The 23938-nt window shown below is 30.7% G+C and overlaps 1 protein-coding gene across 4 annotated transcripts in view; it reads left to right on the top strand.

Moving 5' to 3' along the window:
• The window catches only part of LOC134715188 (nuclear hormone receptor HR96-like), a 45624-nt gene that overhangs the window by 12076 nt on the left and 9610 nt on the right, over positions 1 to 23938 (top strand). The window contains exons 1-3 of one of the 4 annotated variants that reach the window (XM_063577208.1): positions 534 to 586; positions 15325 to 15606; positions 22111 to 22228. In XM_063577208.1, the coding sequence (XP_063433278.1) occupies positions 15325 to 15606; positions 22111 to 22228 (400 nt within the window). In that variant the 5' untranslated portion in view covers positions 534 to 586. Of the gene's footprint in view, positions 1 to 533; positions 661 to 15324; positions 15607 to 22110; positions 22229 to 23938 lie in introns of those variants that run through there. The other 3 variants (XM_063577206.1, XM_063577207.1, XM_063577205.1) reach the window with 3 other exon arrangements.

Genomic DNA, 23938 nt, shown 5'->3' with positions numbered 1-23938 from the left:
TTTCTTTCGATTCATGAATTTCGAACAGAGGTATACTACTGACTGTCGCCTAGTTTTAATTTATTTATTTTTCAATTTTTGATATTTTATTTAAATTTTAGAGGGGTGACTTTTAGGTGAAAAAAGGAGGGGGGGGGGGGTAGTTACTCCGTGGTGAAATTCAGCTACCTTTACGTTATAGGTTTTATTTAACCACAAAGGGCTACTGTATGGCAAGGATATCTTTTTATAATTCCGTGACCCTCGTGATATTTTCTTACAAATAGCTATATAACTTATATCAAGGATAACTATACAAATCCTTGCTTATATATAATGTTCCGTAAGTTGTGTTGATCTAATATAATATTATGCATACGGTAGACAGGTATGGTTCATTCACGTGGGTTCATTGAAGAAAAAAAACGTTGAAAGACCAGATATATATCATAACAAGGTCGTCTAGAGGAGCTTTCTTATAGTACTTATAATACTTTTATTTTAATGACGAAAATCCGGTTAAAAATAAGGGAGACCACTGTTGTTGTTTTATTTGTGTCAAGGTTATTTCAGTCCAGTGTGTGGTAGCAATGATTTGATAAATCTAGTATGTTCACTCGCGAATATTAATGAAACAAGGATATTTGGGGTATATTTTTTGTTTTCTTAAACCTATAACAGGTAAAGTTTTATATTGTAATGATGTTTTCTATAAAAAAGACCATTTTAAAAGTGGGTTATTCAGTACATCACGATATCGTATTGTAAACAGTCGCATATACATGGACAGTAACAGTACATTTTTTATATCTATTAATAAATTTCAAAGGGTAAACTGGTGTCAAGTCACAGTCATTTGTTTTTAATATAATCTGTCATGATAAGATGATTGTAATGTAACCAAATTAAAAATCTACTTTTGTTTTAAAAATGTAAGTTATATCCAACCTTATTTTTATGTCTCAACATGCCTATCCCAAAGATTTTATAGGCACTTATTGTTTGTGAATTATGACAAAATAGTAGTCTTCTCATCAGACGCCTTATACTAAGGCAGAGACATATATACACGACATATATACACACATGTGTATATATGTCTCTGACTAAGGGGACAATATATATACCTTACATCATGTACATTATACTTAGGGGATAATATGTATACCTTATACTTAGGGGACAATATATATACCTTATACTTAGGGAACAATATACATTTGTATATACCTTATACTTAGGGAACAATATATATACATTATACTTAGGGGACAATATATATACCTTATACTTAGGTAACAATATGTATACATGTACCTTATACTTAGGTAACAATATGTATACATGTACCTTATACATAGGGGACAATATATATATAATATATACCTTATAGTTATACTTACATGACTTAGGAGACAATATGTATACCTTATACTTAGGGGACAATATATACCTTATGCTTAGGGGACAATATATATACCTTATACATAGGGAACAATATATATACCTTATTTATACTTACAATGACTTGGGGGACAATTTGTTTACCTTATATTTTGACCTAATTCTACTTTCACTTTCCCATTGCTGCCCGTGTCCTTGTGATGTCATATTCGACTGCTACAGATGTATATTAGGTAACAATATCAAATAATACCATGTGGTGGTTAATTAAGATGTTCCAAATAAATTAATTGTAATTAAGTATTTTCGTTTTATTATTGGATATCACATTTGTCATTGTTTGTGTACCCTTTCACTAATACTATTTTTACCTTCAAAAAGAATCATAAATAAGGCCGTTTTTATTAAATAAGTTGGTTTACGGATCGGCCGACCCGAATTTTCGCTAATTCAAATAAAAATAAACGCACATTTGTCCTTAAAAATTATTTCCGCCGACCTCATTTTTATCGATTTACTAAGAAAATTTTAAACAGATTTTTTGTGTTAACGTTTCGTATTCTGGTTCCTATTACTACATTAAAAAATCGTTAACCAGTGCACTGGAAACGTGACTGGTTAGCTTTCCCTGACACCCAAAAGCGAAAACAAGTTGCCCTGTTCTTGACGATACTCGCTTTCAGTCGCTTCCGTCATCGGACATTTTCAATTTTTACCAAGTTGATGAAACATCATTTTTTTATTGATAATTAAAGAAATTAAGACATAAACGGTTCATTATCTTAAGAAAAGAGGCTGAAGCATTGTATTTGCAGTGTGTAGCAGTTTATTTGATTAAAAATACAACTTTTTATCACCTCGAACATTTTTGCAAGTTCCGGTGCTTGTTACTGGAAAACGTACATCAACCTTAATTTCGGCGGCAAAATAAGTTTGTTACTTCATTTAAACGTGATAAAAGTTGCCTCTAGGAAATGTTTAATCCATTTATTGCATTAAAAACGTCATGTTCCTTTCCAAATAACTTGTCAAACATCGTTATTTTTGTAAATTTTCTTGCATTCGTCTGGCATTTGCCAATTTCTAAACTACGGATCTGAACTGGACCAGCTAAGACCGAAATCTGTACTTTTTCAATAATTATTACAGACGCACGGATGGAACAGCTGACAGACGAATATATTGACCTTAAAGGGGCACTAGCTGTCAAATTCATTGTAACCGATTTGACTCAAATTCTCATATTTGGTTTATAACAATGTAAAACATTTATCCAAACTATCAAAAGTCTAAAATAAACAGTTTACAGAGCATGGGGTAGATAATATATAGGTTCGTTTCGTGTGTATTTTAGTCCAGACGCCATCTAATTAACTATCGATTTGACCTCAGATGACCATATAAGCGATGTAAACAAAAATAAAGATACGAATAGATTAAAACAACACGTGCAATTGCATTTTTATAGGTCTGTTTGATTTTATTTTATAGATTAAAAATAGATGTTTCTAATTGTTTTTAACCATATAAGAATGATTTTATGTGCATCGAATTAGTAATCAAATGATTTACCGTAGTTTCACTTTCATTGTTGACATTCTTTTTATTTAAATAACCAGTACACGTACAATGCATGCGTTGTCAATCTCTAGCTAGGGGTTAACTTGAAGTTCATATGAATACCGGTTAGAATGATGATGACGTTTTCACTTGCAAGCGAATCAGTCAAAAATTATGTTTAATCGCTTATTTCAACAAAATTAAAGGAAATTGATTGCTAAAAGCAAATTATTATTTCATTATTCCAATTTGATTAATGATTGATCTAAAAAAAATCATACTTTATTTTTTTATATATATCGTAGCTAGTGCCCCTTTAAAGGGGAAAATTACGTACATGTGTATTTCACATGCATTAAGAGACTTTTAGTTACATCTAATTGATTGGTGTATATAATTCCTTATATTTTTTTATGGATTGAATTTGTTTCAAACTTTATTAAAGTTGCTTAACTCTGAGACTATTACACTAGCTAATATCAATATATTATTGCCCAGCTTAATAAATTATATATTTTTTTTATGAGAAACACTGAATTTCATACTTAAGATAGTTTTGAATTAAATTGTAAATGATATATATATCATAATTTCTTTACATTTTTCAAAATAAGAAAAAAAAATTTTAGTGCTAGATATTAAATATTTAGTTGGAAGTTTCTCACAAGAACCTAAGTAAAACTTTTAATTTGAAATGTTACTTTAATTGTATACTCAGATATGAATTGAACAATATAAAAAGAACATTATATACATATGACCCTTTATACTATAGTAAAATCCAAACATTGTAGGGCACCACGCGAATGAGCACTTCTCTTTCAAATCTCACTACTTCTCCCTATAATTCTGAAGAAGTGTGAGCCCTGCTGATATCCGTAAACCAAGTAAAAAAAATAAACTGGAAAGATCAAGTTTAAATTAAATTTTTTTCCCTCCTCCTACCCTAAGTTTTTTGGGCTGATGTCCGTAAACCAACTTATTAAATAAAAACGGCCTAAACAATTATTCTGTAAATATTGCAGGGGACTTTTTGCATGTGAAGTTTAAACTGTACAATAACAACATATATCCAGGTCATTAAAAGTCACATGACTGTACATGTATGATGGTTAATTGTAATACTTACAGAAATCTGCATGATCATTATATATGATTAATAACAGTTTTACTTATAAATAAAATAAAATACAATATCGATTAATTTGGGGTCTCATAGGTATAAACCAATTTTTTCTTTAAATATAGGATTTGTTATTTTTTTTTCTATAATTAAACTTTATCCTATACTTAATGGAAAACGTAAATAAAAATATGGGGTTACTGTCCATTTATTAAAGCTCACAATCTGCCTTTGAAAGAAGCATGTATTTTTGTTAAGGCACTTTTTTTCTGTTGATCTAATACATGTAATTGGAGTAAAAAGGTAATATCGAAATAAAAAAAGAATTGAATTACAGAAATCACTTAAATTTTACAATGATTTAGTTTAAGTACAGATTATTTGAAAAAAGTAATAAAAAATATAGGTCGCCTATGACATGTATGAGTAAAATAAGTTAAATAAATTTTAATGCAAAAAATGGCATTTTTTCACTATAAATTGCCGACAAATTATAATGTGTAGATTTGAGTAAAATTGTATCTGACAAAAACAACATTGAAAACAAAATGGCTGACATGAGAAGAAAATTACAAAATCGAATCCGAAAGCATATATGGGTAATTCTGGGTTTTGGCCATTAACTTTTCAAAAAATCATGCAGATGACAAAACACATCTTGCAAGGTAAATAAATATAAACACTAGAATTGAAAACCAAAAGATATATGTAAAAGAATGAAAAAACAGAAAATATTTTGTACTGAAACTTAAAATTACTTTTTGACAAATTTTAATGTCAAAATCCAATACAATGTGAGTCTTCGTGACAGCTGTGAACAGTATAACTAACAATATATATGGTCCTGGTGACAGTATAAATTTTCTTTATCAGTAATAATGATGGTAAAGCAAGTTAGATGCTTTTAAAGTGTAAACATATTACTGCAATTTCAATGGGTATTTTTTTTTCTCTCAATTTTAATGGGTCAGTTAAAATAGCTGGAAGTTTCTTATTTTACACATATAGTGCAACTAGATTATATGATACCTGATTGTAAGCAAATCATATGATATGTATATGGAGTCCTTTGGGGCACTCTACCCCCTCCTGTTTGATTACTTTGAAACAGATGAGATCCCCACCTCTCAACCATATACATTCATGTATGGGACTATATTACTAATCAAACGAAATATAGGTGAAGTCCCTATGGTCACCCACCACCTCCTGCTTTAGAACTTGGAAACAGAAGAGATCCCCACCCCTCATCCATATTTATTCATGTATGGGACAATATAACCAATCAAGTGAAATACAGGTAGAGTCCCTGAGGTCACCTCACCCCTCCTGTTTGGGAACTTTGAAACAGTCGAGATCCCCACCCGTAAACCATATATATTCATGTATGGCACAATATAACAAATCAAATGAAAAATAGGGGTAGTCCCTAGGGTCACCCCACACCCTCTTATGTGTGTTTTGAGAACTTGTAAAAGATTGAGATACCAACTCCTAAACCATATTCATTCCTGTTTGTCATTGCAAAATGATTGAATGACATACAAGGTCAATCTCATAGGCGTCATATGCATATCACTTTGCTAGACCTAACACCTGTCATTTTATTCGAACTTAGACATCACTGGGGTGAAGGTGGGAGTCATTTACATTTACTATGGATCCCTGTAGTAGTAAACATTTGTCTGATTTGTGTCTCATATCTTTTGTACTGTATAGAACACAAACTCAGTTTCAGTCTTTCCAGGGAAACAAGTCCATTCATACTTTTACATGCTTGTACTAAAGTCAACTTGAACTACTAACAGTCAACTTATACAAACAATTACCATCAACTAGAGGAACTGCAATCATTGCGATTCGTACCACTGCTGACTCAAGACTCATGACCACGAAAAAAAATATACTTGATATATACATTGCTATTGAAAACCTTGATAAAATATGAATTATTTGCCTTATAATGATTAATTCATTCAAAAAACATAAATGTACAATGTTTAATGTTTGTTCTTTTAAATCGTTAAAAATTTAAAAAAAATTGAAGCAACATTGCCACAGTTTTTATAATTATGTTTGCCTTTGTATTTTGGTTGACTGCCTACAGTGCTTACAGCGCTTCGATTTGTGAAAAGGGCTACTGTGCATGTACATGCAATAGTAGGCACATTATCCTAGGGCCTGTTGATTTCTTGTATTTATTCTACACAAAATTCTTACAGAAACTTGCTAAAGGTGGTATGGGTGTCTTCCTCCATCTTGGATTGTAAAAAACAGAGAACCAAAGTTCCAGATTTTCTATCAAGTTAGCAAAATTTGATGCAGGAATGCAGATATTTAATGTGAATTTTCATTTCAATGAACCAATTTATGAAAATATAACTTATAAATATTTAATATTTTTGCCAATATTGATTATTTTTGGTTGTTTTAAAGAAAATTTGAATTGACATTTTAAGGGGAGGTTACTCTAAAACAGTGCATTTTTTGAAGAATTCTACATGGAATTTTCCTTTTTTGTATTTTAGCTGGAAAAAACGTACAGTACCCCATCTTTTCTTTTGATATTCTCAAAGCATTGTCTTGAAGCTATCTTTTCCTTTTAAGTATTTAACATTTCTATTATTTTATTTAGTTTCTAATTACAAAATGGTGTTTTTTCTGTATAATCCATACAAAATGTGTCATTTTGTCACGTCCTGTAGCTTGAGAAAATGCGCGGTGACCTATCATTTTTAACCTGATTTTTGTGACAAAAATGTCAGTTATTGATTTGGGGATGCTCGGAGGGCTTCGGGCGGGGGGCAATCAAATGTTGTCCGTGCATTAACTCATGAACCGTTCAACCAAAGCTTTTCAAATTTTAATATGTCGTTACTGACAACTAAATGAAGGTCAAGTTCAATAATGGCGATTTTGACTTTTACCCGTCAGGAGTTATGGTTCTTGAAAGATTGAAAAATGGTGTTTCTAGTCGTGTCTGTGCATTTACGCATGAACTATTCTACCAAAGCTTCCCAAATTTTTATATGTTGTTACTGGTGACAAAATGGAGGTCAAGTTTAATAATGACCATTTTGACTTTTACCGTTCAGGAGTTATGGTTCTCGAAAATTGAAAAATGGTGTTTCCAGTCGTGTCCGTGCATTTTCTCATGAACCATTCAACCAAAGCTTTTCAAATTTTAATATGTTGTTACTGATGACAAAATAGAGGTCAAGTTCAATAATGATGATTTTGACTTTTATTGTTCAATAGTTATGGTTCTTGAAAGATCTTAAAATGGCGTTTCCAGTCGTGTCTGTGCATTTAGGCATGAAATGTTTTACCAAAGCTTCCCAAATTTAAATATGTTGTTACTGATGACTAAATGGAGGTCAACTTCAATAATGATGATTTTGACTTTTACCCTTCAGGAGTTATGGTTCTTAAAAAAATTGAAAAATGGTGTTTCCAGTTGTGTCCGTGCATTTTCTCATCAGTGTAATGAACCATTCAATCAAAGCTTTTCAAATTTTAATATGTTGTTACTGATGACAAAATAGAGGTCAAGTTCAGTAATGATGATTTTGACTTTTACCGTTCAGGAGTTATGGTTCTAGAAAGATCGTAAAATGGTGTTTCCATTCACGTTGTTGCATTTACTCACGAACCATTCAATCTGAGCTTTTCAAATTTTAATATGTTGATACTGATGACAAAATAGAGGTCAAATTTGATATTGACGATTTTCACTTTCACCAATCATCAGTAATGGTTCTTGTGATATGCAAGGACACAAATAAATGCTAATAAATCCGGTTTGCTGTCGTTGTGACAGCCTCTTGTTATTATATTTTTCAACATAGATCAATAGATACTACATTTTTTTGCAAAGTATGAACAAATTCTATCATTATACGACCGCAAATTTTGAAAAAAATTTCATTGTATATTGCTATCACGTTGGCGTCGTCGTCGTTGTCGTCGTCGTCCGAATACTTTTAGTTTTCGCACTCTAACTTTGGTAAAAGGGAATATAAATCTATAAAATTTTATCACAAGGTTTATGACCACAAAAGGAAGGTTGTTATTGATTTTGGGAGTTTTGGTCCCAACATTTTAGGAATTAGGGGCCAAAAAGGGCCCAAATAAGCATTTTCTTGGTTTTCGCACTATAACTTTAGTTTAAGTTAATAGAAATCTATGAAATTTTGACACAAGGTTTATGACCACAAAAGAAAGGTTGAGATTGATTTTGGGAGTTTTGGTTTCAACAGTGTAGGAATTAGAGGCCAAAAAAGGGCCCAAATAAGCATTATTCTTGGTTTTCGCACAATAACTTTAGTGTAAGTAAATAGAAAATAATGAAATTTAAACACAATGTTTATGACCACAAAAGGAAGGTTGGTATTGATTTTGGGAGTTAAGGTCCCAACAGTTTAGGAATAAGGGGCCACAAAGGGACCCAAATAAACATTTTCTTGGTTTTCGCACCATAACTTTAGTATAAGTAAATAGAAATCTATGAAATTTAAACACAAGGTTTATGACCATAAAAGGAAGGTTGGTAATGATTTTGGGAGTTTTGGTCCCAACAGTTTAGGAATAAGGGGCCGAAAAGGTCCAAAATTAAACTTTGTTTGATTTCATCAAAATTGAATAATAAGGGTTCTTTGATATGCCGAATCTAACTGTGTATGTAGATTTTTAACTTTTGGTCCCGTTTTCAAATTGGTCTACATTAAGGTCCAAAAGGTCCAAAATTAAACTTTGTTTGATTTTGACAAAAAATTAATTGGTTGGGTTCTTTGATATGCTGAATCTAAAAATGTACTTAGATTCTTGATTATCGGCCCAGTTTTCAAGTTGGTCCAAATCGGGGTCCAAAATTAAACTTTGTTTGATTTCATCAAAAATTGAATAAATGGGGTTCTTTGATATACCAAATCTAACTGTGTATGTAGATTCCTCATTTTTGGTCTTGTTTTCAAATTGGTCTACATTAAAGTCCAAAGGGTCCAAAATTAAACTTAGTTTGATTTTAACAAAAATTGAAATCTTGGGGTTCTTTGATATGCTGAATCCAAACATGTACTTAGATTTTTGATTATGGGCCCAGTTTTCAAGTTGGTCCAAATCAGGATCTAAAATTATTATATTAAGTTTTGTGCAATAGCAAGTCTTTTCAATTGCACAGTATTGCGCAATGGCAAGAAATATCTTATTGCAAAATATTGTGAAATAGCAATTTTGTTTTTAATTAGAGTTATCTTTCTTTGTCCAGAATAGTAAGCAAGAAATATCTAATTGTAAGAATTTTTTTTATTTGGAGTTATCTTTCTTTGTCCAGAATCAACTTAAATCTTTGTTATATATACAATATACAATGTATATTCACTTTTTACTACCAACTGATAAATTAAAATAATCTTTACCATTCAGTGATAACAAGCAGTTTTTTTACATCTTAATATTTTATGATGTATTTAAATGAGTAGTAATTGTTGCAAACTCCATTAGAAATTTTAATTGAGATTAGTTTTGGAATAAGGGAAAGGGGGATGTGATTAAAAAAAATGGGTTCAATTTTCTCATTTGAAATTTCATAAATAAAAAGAAAATTTCTTCAAACATTTTTTTGAGAGGAATAATATTCAACAGCATAGTGAATTGCTCTAAGAGAAAATAAAAATTTTAATTTCATTAGAACACATTCATTCTGTGTCAGAAACCTATGCTGTGTCAACTATTTAATCACAATCCAAATTTAGAGCTGAATCCAGCTTGAATGTTATGTCCATACTTGCCCCAACCGTTCAGGGTTCAACCTCTGCGGTCGTATAAAGCTACGCCCTGCGGAGCATCTGGTTTTTATTTTAGACTCCCATACAGCATGTACAGTCAGGGGTACTACTTGTACAAGTGTATTTTATTTACTTGAAGAAGTGAAAAAAAATATACACATATAAGTAAATAAATAATGTTTGAATAATCTCCCCTTAATTTTTTGAAAATTTACTTCTACAAGTAAATTTTTCTTACAATCCCACAAAAATCCTCAAGTTTTGAGATGTAAAATCATGATTTTTCCCAGGTTTGCTCAAAGTTTTTCATTAAAGTTCAATGTTTCATCTCATTATTTCATCAAAGAAACTGATTGAGCAAAGATCTTGTATATTTGTGCAAGGCAATCAAAAATTGCTCCTTTGGGGCTTGTAAATGAGCAGTGTTAAGAAGATAACAGACAAATGGGACTTTAATTGTCCATGAAATTACACTTGAATGATAGTAAAGACATCTGCAAAGGGTACACAATTTAAAATTCTTAAGAGCAAAGAAATCTTCAGAATTCAAGAAAAGAAGAAATGATGATTTTTTTACCTATACAAGTAAAAAAATCTGAATGCAGAAGGGACATAACTCAGCCATTTTTTTTTTACCTATACAAGTAAATAAAATTCACTTGTATAAATATCCTAAAAATTTACTTATATGTAGTGTTGTCAAATCGTACACTTTTGCCTAAGCGGTTACTCGGATAATCGTTCGACCGATTAACCGGTTAACCGGTAATTTAAGTTGGTGTTTGAAAGCCTTATTAATAGAACCCTACACATAGATATAAGATGTGGTATAAGTGTCAATTTGACAACCTTTCATTCAAGTCATAAATACGCTTTTAGAATTGAAGTTTTTCCTTTAGCATTATAACTTATAAGGCTTGTCTGTGGGGATTCCTGGCGAAGTTTGACTTTTAATATTCAAATACACCGTATCAACTATAGCGTTTATAACAACTTCAGATTAAAAATCAAAAAAAATCTTGAATCTCGTAGAAATGAATATGTCATATGTCTGAAACCTATTATTCTTTCCTTTTCTCTTGTGGTCTCCGAAAATAATGGGATGTGTTTCAATTTGAAATGATTAACTATAAAAAAGAATATGTGGTATGATTGCCATTGAGACAATTCTTCCCAAGAGACCAAAATGACACAGAAATTAACAACTATAGGTCTTTGTACATGCTGTACGACCTGTTTGCTTTTTTCATTAAGCATGTTACTCGTACTTTCACGTATACATTGAGTACATTCACATTGGTTTGCATTTCACAATTTTTGAATTTAAAGTAAGACTAACCCTTGCAATACAGAGGTTGCACATTTAAATGTAGGTTTACACAATATTAGATCGAAAACGAAATAATGAAGTAATTAGTAAAATTAAATATCATTAATTACTGATTTAAAGTTATTGTTAAAAAAACATGTTTACTAATTATGTTTCTTAAAGATCCTGCCCCGAACTTAATTTTATGTTTTTATGATTAACAATAGCAATCAATATACTGGGCAATTGATCTGTCAAACTAATTACCATGACGACAATTTTTAAATAAAACATAACTATTTAATGATTTGATTTTCAACACAATTTTTTATCAAATCTATCGAAATTGAAAAAAGTCTGGTTAACCGGTTAGCGTTTTTGGTATTCGGTTTTCGGTCGTTTGAAAACGTTAATCGTTGAAAACACTACTTATATGTGTATATTTTTTTTTACTTCTTCAAGTAAATAAAATACACTTGTACAAGTAGTACCCCTGACTGCCATACCACCTTAAAAACAAGTTAATGAACAATGAATTCATTGCTGTTCTTCAGCACATACATGATACATCAGGGGCGGATCTAGCAATTTTAAAAAGAGGGGTTCCCAACCCAGGACAAAAGAGAAAGGGGGGGCCAAACCACATGTCCCCATTCATATGCATTGATCATCCAAAAAAAGGGGGAGTTTACCAGAGTTTTTGAGATTATCATGCATTGATATTTAAAGTCATAAGAAACCTCAAATTATGTTTTTTTATAATTACTTAATAGATAGTTTGCATTATGCAAATTATATATATACTTTTTTCTGAGGAAAGTTCATTAATTTGTCCACATTTAGAAGAAGTTTACTTATAATTATCTGATTGTACATCATGTACATGTTAAACACATACTCAATACCCATGCTTTTTGTTATTTGTTTACTATAAGGTGACAATCGGTAAACTTCGGCTTCAAAACACAGCATTTAATGAGCAACCATATTTGTTAAATCATAACAGACAGAGAAAAAAAATGATGATTATACGATATATTTTATTATATAAACACCACTCACTGGTTTCATATAACTTTAACTTGATGTTACATGTAAGTGGGTACAATTTCCCTTATAATATTATGCCATTTAGAGGACCAAAATTTATAAAAACTGCCACTTTTAAATGTCCATGTTTGCCCAACACAGTGTAGCTATCCTCAGATATTTTAAACTATATTTGCTCTTTATTTCCAATTCCATGCATATTATGCAAATGTAATAGATTCTAAGAAAACTTAACACTGAGGGATTCAAAATGTATCAGTTTATCCAACAAATTTTCCAATTTCAGTGCCAATGACCAGTGATGCCACCATTTTGTTCTTTCATTTAAGGGATCCCTCCCATTTTAGACTTTGAAAGGTGAATAATCAATCCCCGACAAATCAACCAGTTGATCATGTAATCAAATGTGTACAGCTAAACACCAGAAATTTGAAAAATAATAGTGCTGATATTTTGATTGGATAGTGCTGCGGTCCGCCAAATAGCCACACTCTTAAATGTGATAGCACTGAATACCTCAGAGCTGTAACTGCCTTGGGAGAACACTGCAAATTGACAAGCAGATTATTTTTTCTCGTTTTTAGACAGCAAAATTTCTCCCAATAGGCATGATATAAATGTAGGTAGCCCCCTCCATGGTTTCTTGGAGGGTCATGACCGGCATTTAAGAAAGCAAAACTGTTTTGAGTAATATTGGGTGATTTTATTTACTTCCTGGTTATAAAAAAAAAAAAAGGACCATTTACTCAGACAATTATCTCCCCTTTACATTTCAGAATCACTTGAAATTTAGAATTTTGCAGAAGTTAATTAGTTAGGTTTAGCATATATTGTACTAATTTAAGCATTTTTACATAATTTTCATCATTGTACAATATCCCATGTAAAAGATGGTAGATTTATTTAGGGACTTCATTCGTAGGTACTGGACTGGTATTCTGTAACTGGTATCCTATTCCACCTATTGGTAACAACTAATTGTTATTGGATGAGGTGTTGTGGAGGGATATCATGTATTAGTTCAAGCCTGCCTACACAACAGGTGAACAAACCCTTGATGGGAGATAACATTTCAAATGAGAGACTAATGTCTAAATGTTATCAGACTGACATTTTATATTCAAGCCTGTAACAGTTTAATATAGTTGCAGAAAACAGACATAGCAATAGTATATTCTCTTATCGGTGTCATCAACATTTAGAATCAGTGACAGTGTGTTCTTTAGACATCAATACTAGTAATCTTGTCAAACATTCATGAAATTTGGATGGAAGCTATTTTATTACAACAGTCATCATATGGTATAGATCTGCAAATAAATGCACATGACCAGCATCATCATTTACTTGAAAGGGTTATTTTTTTTCCTTTTTAGGGAATTTTTACCAGATTGAACATGTTGATAGCCCAAAAAACTTTATTCTATAATCATGATCACAAGATAGTTCATCAGCACAGATTAAGATTAATTGTAGAATGACTGCTTTTAACATTTAGGCATTGCAAAGACTTGAGAAAAAAATAACCTTTCCTTACAGTTTAATGCAAAAGGCCTATGCATTCATTGGATATCACTTGTCAAGTTTAATTCTAGATAATTAAATGTATGTCCCTTTGAAATGGACCTCATCACTGAACTAGTATATATTTGTTAAGGGGCCAGCTTAAGGATGCCTCCGGGTGCGGGAATTTCTCGCTACATTGAAGACCTGTTGGTGACCTTCTGCTGTTGTTTTTTTTTATTTGGTCGGGTTGTTGTCTCTTTGACACACTCCCCATTTCCATTCTCAATTTTACTTATTCATGTTATAACATTTTGCTTTAGAACATTTTTGGATTATTATGATACATGTAAAAATGTAGACAATATGGAATTTGTAGAGAAGGTTTTCTTGTCACTACTGTAAACATGGAAATTTTTGTTGCAGTTTTTTATTGCTAATCATTTGATGACAGTCTGATGACAGTTGAAATGGGAAAATTAAACTTCTGCACATATTTCAAAGGAAACCAGTTCAAATCATGAAACCAATCTGTAACAACTGTTTTACACACCACATATATGTCAAATTACAAATAAAACTTTATTTCTAAATAAATGCAGTGTTTAAAAATCAAAGCCTTTCATTCATAACAGTTGAATTAAATGAAAGACATCTCAAGCAAGCAGAAATAATTGATATTGTTATATAAACAAAACTCCTTACGATAAGGTAAATTACACCTGACAATAATTTTTAAATGATTATCTATTTATATCACATGCACATTGTTCTAATATAAAGATTAATATGATCAAAAGATTGTGATTAATTTAGCTTTATCATGTTTATTCTCACAACTTCTAATTCACTATTTATTAGACTATTCTTGTACTGTTACAAAATTCTTTATCAAAATCTATGCAGATAACCCCCATCAATTGTGAATTCTAATGCAACAACGTTTGTAATGTTCATTTTGAATGGATAACGTCACTTTCTTACATGGCATCAATTGACAATTGATGCTATGGGACGTACGCGCAAGCACAGACAGCATATGACAGATTTTAAATACATGTTTTAACGTTGTTTTCTGTCAGTTTCATTAGAATGGAGATAACAATATTGTATTTTAAGCTGCGCCGGCATCAATTTGGGATTTGATGGTTGCAAATACCCGTTTACTGTCTCCGCTAACGCGTCGCCAGTAAACTTAATTTGCGACCATCAAATCCCCAATTGATGCCGCCGGAGCTTAAAATACAGTACAGTTATCTCCTAATTCAAAATGGCAGGTATTAGGTAAATTGTGAATTATAGAGTGAAAATTTTCCAGTTTACAATATGTCAAACTTCTGTTTTATAACATTGAAAAAGTTCTGATTTGATCATGACAGTTTTTATATTATTTCATCATATATAGATATATTTTAAAGAAGATCTGTTACATGTGTTATAAGTGCCGATGAGACAACTCTCCATACAAATGTTTTAGGACTCACTGCCCAAAATGATTGAAAAGCTAATAAGACTTTGCAGCAATTGTTCTATATATATGTAGGTTTTACATGTTACATGTTATATATAATGATCAGCTTTATTAATCATGCAAATTGTTTTATTTGTAGATGATGTCTGACAATGGCGATTCTCTGAATTCACCACCAGATATAAAACCACATTTAAGTTGTGGACATGACGACACTTCCGAAGATAATTCTAATGCCGGAGATTACCCATCACCCGGAAGTGTCAAATCAGAAACTTCCCCTGGTAAAGGACGGGGCAGAAGAGCAAAAGATGACAAAAGCTGTCGGGTCTGTGGTGACAAAGCCTTGGGTTATAATTTCAATGCTGTAACTTGTGAAAGCTGTAAAGCATTCTTTAGAAGAAATGCTTTAAAAGACCAGGTAAAGTTTAGCATAGTACTATTCCTACCTACAACATCAATTACATGAAGAAAACCCTTTTTTTAACCAGTCTCAAAAAAATGCAGATCTGTAGATGATGCAAGTCATGCAGATTTGACTGGAAAGAAAATATTCCCAGTCTGGTTAATTCATTTAATTTCTTTGTCAGTAAACATCTTCCAAGCATCCAGTACATCTTTTCAAAATTTATATTTTACAATGAAGTTTATATAAAGTTTCACTGCAATACCCCTTTCTGCGCTGAGGTGGCAAAAATCAACCACCAATCATTCAACAATGTATGTAGAGCTCTATTACCCCAACTAAACAGTCTGTTATATATAGAGCTCCATTATCCCATCTGGAAAATCTATTTTAATCAACTTTATGACAAAAATATATTTAACCTTATTATAGTTTATTTCAAACCAAAAGCAATACAGCTTTCTAGGTATATCATAAATATGTACATGTATATCATAACAGAACATTTTAAATACAATCGGAGGCAAGACTACATAGTATAATTCGTTCAGAAGAATGTCATGAAAATTTTATATCTGTGGCGTATTTCAGATATTTTCCTAAATTAGATAACTCCGATACATTCTTTGTTGACAATAATTGAACTAATTTAAAAACAGATGCATTTGTATAATAATACCTTTTTATATACATTTTTCTAATAATTTCATATTTTGGACATTTTAAAATAAAATGAAACTCATCCTCGATGTCACCCTGGTTACATAAGATACATAATCTTTCATTTCTTGCTTTTTTAATGAATCTACCATCAATGACCATATTCAATATTTAATTTGTGTGAACACATTCTATACTTAGTTAAAAATCTAATACATTGTGGACTTAAATTTTTTGTCAAGTAAAACTGCAATTGAACATTATCCACAAGGTGTTTATAGATAGTACATTTTGATGATGAATCGAAAAACATATTTCTTTCTTGAATAAAATGGTCAATAAGCCTTTGTTTGAATAAAATAATGAATGCTTCTTCGCATACAACATTCTGTGCATACCACACATGTCCAAAACCTAGGCTAAGTAACATACATTTAACATTATTAACCCATGATGACTTATTGCCTGATTCACACTCGTCATACATATCATTATATATAGCACTAAAAATACAATTTCTTGTCCGTAATAGACGAACCCAATATTTTAATATTTTCACTTTCCGAGATATCAATAAAGGAAATCTTCCCAACTCAGAATAAACCATTGCGGTAGCAGTGGATTTTTTAACAGTCAAAATGCTTTTACAAAATTCTATATGAAGTTTTTCTATATCAGATGCATTATGAAAACCCCATATTTCACTTCCATATAATAAAACAGGTGATACATAGACATCAAATAAATACAATTTTGTTTGTACAATTTAAACACATATGTTTTATTTTACCATACAACATTGATAAACATTTTCTGCCTTTGGCAGCAATATTTAACTGAGTTTGACTAAACTTTGCATTGTAATATAACATAACACCCAGATACAAATAATGATCAGCAACTTCAATAATTTCACCATTATAAAACCATTTTTCATCGCTTCTTAATTTACCCCCGTTTCTGAAAACAACCACCTTAATTTTGCTTGTGTTTACAATAAGTTTCCACTTTTTACAATAATTATGTAATGAATTCAACATATTTTGCAACCCATCAATAGTTTCAGAAAATATAACTGTGTCATCTGCATACATCAATAAAAACAATGAAAGTTCTTTTATGTCTACTGGTAAACATAAGCTATTGATAAACTCATTCTCAAAATTATTTAAAAATATTGAGAATAGTATAGGTGATAAGGGTTCCCCTTGCAATACTCCTTTTTCTACTGAAAACATGTCAGAAAATTCACCTTTAAATTTTACACAGCTCATAGAATTGTCATATAAAGATTTAATAATTGAAAAAAGCTTACCACTAATACCACATTTGGCAAGCTTATAATATAAAAAAATTCTATTCAAGTTATCAAAAGCACTTTTATAATCTATAAAACAGCAATAAAGTTTTTTCTTCAGTCCCAAATATTTAGTAATAATTGATTGTAAGGCAAAAATAGCATCAGTTGTGCCATGACCGGGTCGAAACCCAAACTGAGCATCAGTTAAAATGTCATTTTCATTAGCCCACAATGTAAGCCTTTCATTAATAATAGTAGTTAAAAGTTTGCAGAAACAACTGCTTAGTGTTAAAACTCTATAATTATCAGTAACATTTACATTATTTTTTTTATGCACAGGAATAAGTATTCCTTTACACCACTGTTTCGGCATATATCCAGTTTCAAAAATCACATTTAACAATTGCACAATTAAAGGTACGAGAATGTCTTTAAAATGTATAAAATACTCATTTAACAAATTGTCAGTACCAGGCGATTTGTTACATTTTAACTTCAACAAAACTTTACATACTTCTTCTTGAGTAATAGACGCATCAAGTTCATTATACACACATTCTTGGTTATCTGCTTCAACATCATCAGTTATATGAGGACTGGTTTCAGTAGTTAGGTTTTTGAAATGATTATAAAAATCTGACGACTTTAAATTACAATTAGAGTTCTTTTTTCCTATTTTAAATACATCAAAAAACTGTTTCGGATTATGTTTTCGCCAATAGTCAATGTGGTTTCCTTCATATCTCAAGTAATTTGGTTTAACGCGATTTTCATACGATTTGTAGTTCTTCTTTGACTCGATCAGAATTTGGCGATTCAAATTATTTCTGTTCCTATTGAAACGCCTAATATTACGTTGATATATATAATACAGTTCTTTGCATCTATCGTCGAACCATGGTTTATCTGGTAGTGAGTTTTTATTGCTTTTACTGTTCGTATTGTTCCTTTTAATACAATAACGTTTTTCACAAAATGGTTTGAAGACAGTATTCAATGTTTCAGTAAGTTTTATAACAGTATTCTCAATACTTTGTTCTGTACACACCATTTGCTCAACATCACTGCTCATTGTGTCCATATGACTAATCAAACTAGTTTGCATTTCCGTAATTTTGTCCGGATCCCATCTGTATGTGCTGTGAAAAATATTATCATCACTTGAATTGAATGTTTTTATACCAGAATCAGCTATTTCAAGCGTCAAACGAACCGGTGCATGATCAGACCACATATTAGGTCCATAACAACAAATTCATTTACAAGATTTAAATAGTTTTTATGTATCAATGCATAATCAATAACACTAGATTCCAAATGGTTATAAAATGTTAATTTTCCTATTTTGTCACTAAATGATCGACCATTACATACTCGGAGTCCAGTAGATTGGCAAAGACGTAATAATTTCCTTCCGAAATTGTTTACTGTTTTATCTTCAGAAAATCGAACCTGTTCTTCGTCATCACTATCATAGCTGATAAAATTATCAATGGTATTTTTAACCGTGATGTTAAGTTACATATAATATCATCTTAAAAAATCCTCTTGATCCAAGTTTATTTCATGCTTTTATAAATGTATTTAAATTAATCTATAAATTTTAAGAACTCCATTGCAATTATCTTTTTGTAGTAGATGTGCACATGCATCTTTTTTCACTCTATAGCCTGGTGAGTTCCAAATTAACTTATACAAAAGTTCATTCATCTGCTTTATAGTATCTTCACTTGGATAAGATAGTGATAGTATTAAATAATTTAAAATTGGTGACATCAGTGTCTATATAATAGTGATACATTTGTTAATATTTGTTAAGAAACTGAAAAGGTTTTGTTCAAAGTCTATCAAAAATAAAATGGCATAGAATATCATTATTTTCAGTATATTCAATGATAACTATCAAAGATTCCCCACAAACATATTTTCAATTTATAAACCTCTGTTACAATTACTTTATAAAGTCTGTAATGAATCTTCTTGCTATCACCCCAGAGCCAATTTTTTATGCAGTATTCTCACATTACTTATTACTTCAAAACTCAGATCAATAACAAAGGAGTAGGTCCGGTAAGGGCCGATTTTGGCCTCAAATTTCAGGTTCATTTTAAGAAAAATTTGGACATTTTTTAAACACTTGAGTGTCTATAGCTATTTCAATTGATTCAATTAGTTTATGTGAAAGATTCTAACGGTTTTAGTCATTAAAAATGCTCTGATTCAAGCTTACAGTAAGTGCATGCATGTATGAAAAATCTATCAAATATGCCAAAAATCGTCACTTTTCAGATGGTTTTTGTCAAAAATAAAAGTGGCTGCATCCGTGTTCATCCTCAACCTTTATATATGTTATGTATTATCCTCAAATATAATTTACATTTCAATATTTTGAATGAACAGGAATGGGGCAACTTTCATTTTAGATGGAAACTGTCCAAAATTTAACTAAAATGCTCAAATTGATTTCAGTAATTTAGCATGACTTAATGATGCATTGTATTGTTAAAAACAGCCCATATTTATGTAGCAGGAGCATTTATTCTTGATGGTTTAATGGTGTAATTTGTGAGTCTGCATTTAAGTAGAGGATAATCCCTTTTCTTTTTATAGAAATGCTGTAAGTATGATCAATTTGGAATGTTATACATGTTATACAGTCAGGGGCATTACTTAAACAAGTAACAATTAAAATTACCTTAACAAGTACTGTTGAAAACGAGGCTTATTTAAATATAACTTATATAAGTTATTTTTCTGAATATTATTTTTATAGGTGTCCAAGAATACAGATTTTCTTCTGGGTCAAAGATTGGTCTCTTGGGACTATTAAATTATCATTTTCCTCTAAAATCTTGAGGGTAGACTGATATTTAGACAATATACGTATAGTGTCTTGAAATATGAAATTTATTTGTATGAGGCTTAGAAACGGGAAAATGCGAGGTTCTACCGAGCATTTTCCCGTTTCGTGCCGAAAAAAATGAAAAAATTATATAACAAAAATTGTTAAAAAAAAGTGTTTGGAATTTCCCTTTTGGGGTACCATTTTGGGGTATTTCCCTATGAGCGTAGTAGTCCAGGCGATAAGACATTGACATATTGAGGAATAAGAAAGGGAAAATGAACTTAATTAATAACATTTGATAATCATGGTATATAAAAAACCAATTTGAAGACATAAAAGTATAAATTCATAAAAGTTTGACCATTGTTACTTTACGTTGTCATGGTCGTGACGTGACGTTGTTGATGAAATACAATAAGGAGGCGGGGCTTATAGGTTAGTTGGGGTCATTGACGTATAAAGCTAACGTTTATACGTATAGCTTTATCTGTATAGTAAAATAGCGGATTGCAGTATAAAAATAGATATATACTTGTAATTAAGACCTGAAGTTATTTATAATTTGTAACCTAAATCAATTACATATGTGCCTTAGATAAGTGTAATTGCTATTTTTTTCTAAAATGTCTAAAATAACTTATTCAAGTAATATTTTTGTCATTATTTTCTAAGTACCCTTGATCTCTTTACTCCTCTCAAATCTGATAGATTCTTTATTTTATGATATAAAGTGTTGTTTAAAATCATGAAAAATACATTTAGTCTATGTTTCTATTGAAAATTAAAATAACTCTTAAGTAATTTAATTATTTTTAAAATAAAAAATTACTTATATAAGTAATTAAAAAAAATAACTTGTTTAAGTAACGCCCCTGAGTGTTATATATGACTAAAATACATATTTTTAAGCAGTTTCAATTTCTTATTCCAAATGAGAGTGATGGCTGGTTTCATCTTTTGAATCCTATTTGTGTTTCTAAGGCTTATATCAAGTTCTGTGAACTCTGAATCTAATGAAAAATTGTTTATCACCAAAAAATGTGAAATATGTGTTGTATTTATGGTCCAGGTCTAATATAAACCTGTTAGAAACATATAAAATATGTCCCATTTACATCAAAACTGTCAGACAACTTCTTACAGGAGATGTCCTCAGGGTAGATAAGCTGTCATTCCACATTTTGGATGCAAAATAGCAGAAAACAATGGATTAAAATCTGTTCTGAAGTTTGCAAATGTTTGAGAGATGAACATGTTGAATGTCATTCATTTGTAAGACATTCATTTAAATGATGAAAATTATGTGTTTCATCATATTTTCAGGTACATTTTAAAAATTTATACAGAATATTTTTTGTTTGACTCAATTTTTCAACTATGCATTATAAGGGAAGATAATTCAGATTATATTACTTATAAATGAAACAACTTTATATATAAGCACATAATAAATTGTCTGTGATAGAGCATCTTTGTCATGTTTTATCTTAAAATTAATATATATATATATTCTAGCTAACAGTTTTTCTGAAGTTTTCATACAAGCATACAGAAACTTTACAAGTTTATTAACTTTTAGATTTATGGTTTACCAAACTTTACCTTAGCCTTTTCCCATGAAATCTACAAAAAATGTTATCCAAAGGAAATAATGAAGCCAGAAATAGAGATACCAAGAAAATTACGGTAGTTAATACTTATTTGAACCTTTCAGACCACCAAATGTTTGTTTCAAGGGAACTGTTTTATTGATATAAGAACAAGACGATTCTGTCCACATTGTCGATTGAAGAAATGTTTTGACATTGGAATGAGAAAAGAAATGATTCTTGGTAAGTATGTTTTTATTTCAACTGCAATTGAAGTTACAGTTTGTGTGACAAATATACCTTTTTATGGTAGCTGTAGACATTGTAACAGTTGCAAAAAAATATATATTAATCATAATTGTTTATGATTTGATTATGATTTAAAAATAGATAAATGTAAGCATTGTGTTACATCATATATAATTTTAGAGAACTTATTTTAGTGAAATCATATCTAATGTAAGAGTATTATGTTAAACCATATTACTGTTCAAAGGGAAATAACTCAAATATATTCCGTGAACAAGGAGTAATAACACCAATTTTTTTTTCTAACTAATTTTTTCAAGTCATGTGACATTGTGTGTTAAAAAGGTAGATGTGACAGTTGTTATATGGTATTTTATTTTTGTTGTGTGTGTTATGTTTATTTTTTACATGATCCTGTTTAGGGTTCAGATCTGCAAATATAGTTTTCATTAATAATTTGAAATATTAAAAATATTCAATCACAATTCAAAGTCAGAGTTGTTTTAAGCTTAAATGTTGTGTCCATTCTTCATGTACTTGCTCAACTCTTCATGACCTATACAGGACAATGCAGTTTTCTGTCACTCGACAGCCTCTTGTCTTGATTTTACTCTGAAGTTGTTTGCAGATTTCTATTTTTTGTTTGTTTTAGATGTAACATGAGGAATTTCTTTATTCTATTTATTTAAAGTTTTCACCTGTCCCCTAAAAAAAATTAAGTTTATTTATTTGACATTGACATTTACTACCGTCCAGTTCTTATTACTCACACCATTAGCATAACACCCATTTTACATTCATTACTCAACTGAGTCATGTGAGTGCTAATGATATACATGATATAAATTTTGTAAATGAAACATTGATGATATTTGTCTAGGAGATGTTTAGTAGATGCATAAAAAATAAGAAGTGTCTGCTGTGTTTATTCAAAACAATGTCTGATTTATTCCCCAATTTTTTTGTTGGCCAACAACAAGTCACATATTTTAGACAGGAAAGAGACGCAAGAGCTGGAAAAAGTCTATAAAAAGAATTTGAACTTGTTCATGTCATAAGTATTTTTTAGGGAGGCTGCTTTTAAGCTGGATAGGTAGGGACATCAAATCATCTATTTGATTTTGATTTTCTGTGGGGTTTTTAACGCCACTTGTAAGCACCACATTTGGTGTATTTCATGGCAGCCAGTTTTTATTGGTAGAGAAAGCCTGAGTGTGCAGAGAAAACCACACACCTTTGATAAAAAAATCTGTCAATCCTAGTCAATTAGGAGTGCAAGTGAGTGCAACTGCATGAGTGGGTAAAATAATTTATTTTGGCAATACTTAAAATGACAAACATGTGTGTGTTCAGTTAAGATGACCACTGTTAAATATAATGTCAGCAACATGTAATGTTTCTCTTGTTATCTGCATTCAGGGAATAGTCTTCTAGGCATAGTTTTGTTACTCTGATCAAAGTACCTTATAAACACATACAAAAGAGCATGTTATAAAAATAGTGACAAATGTTATAAATTATGTAGATAGGGTTGTTAGTATACCGGTATATATCTAGAGTGTTCATCTTTTTTGAAGTCTTTGATAAGGTTTATGTTTTTTTGAAGGTCATTTTGTCTTGTATAATTTCTCTACTTTTTATATGACCTCCTCGTCGTCTTCTGCGTTGTCATCTGAAGCCACATTGGTTTCCAGACAATTACTT

This window comes from Mytilus trossulus, chromosome 4 (assembly GCF_036588685.1).
Source record: "Mytilus trossulus isolate FHL-02 chromosome 4, PNRI_Mtr1.1.1.hap1, whole genome shotgun sequence".
Classification (NCBI taxonomy): Eukaryota; Metazoa; Mollusca; class Bivalvia; order Mytilida; family Mytilidae; genus Mytilus; species Mytilus trossulus.
Note: the sequence above shows the minus strand (reverse complement) of the source record. Positions and strands in the feature narration are given on the sequence as shown.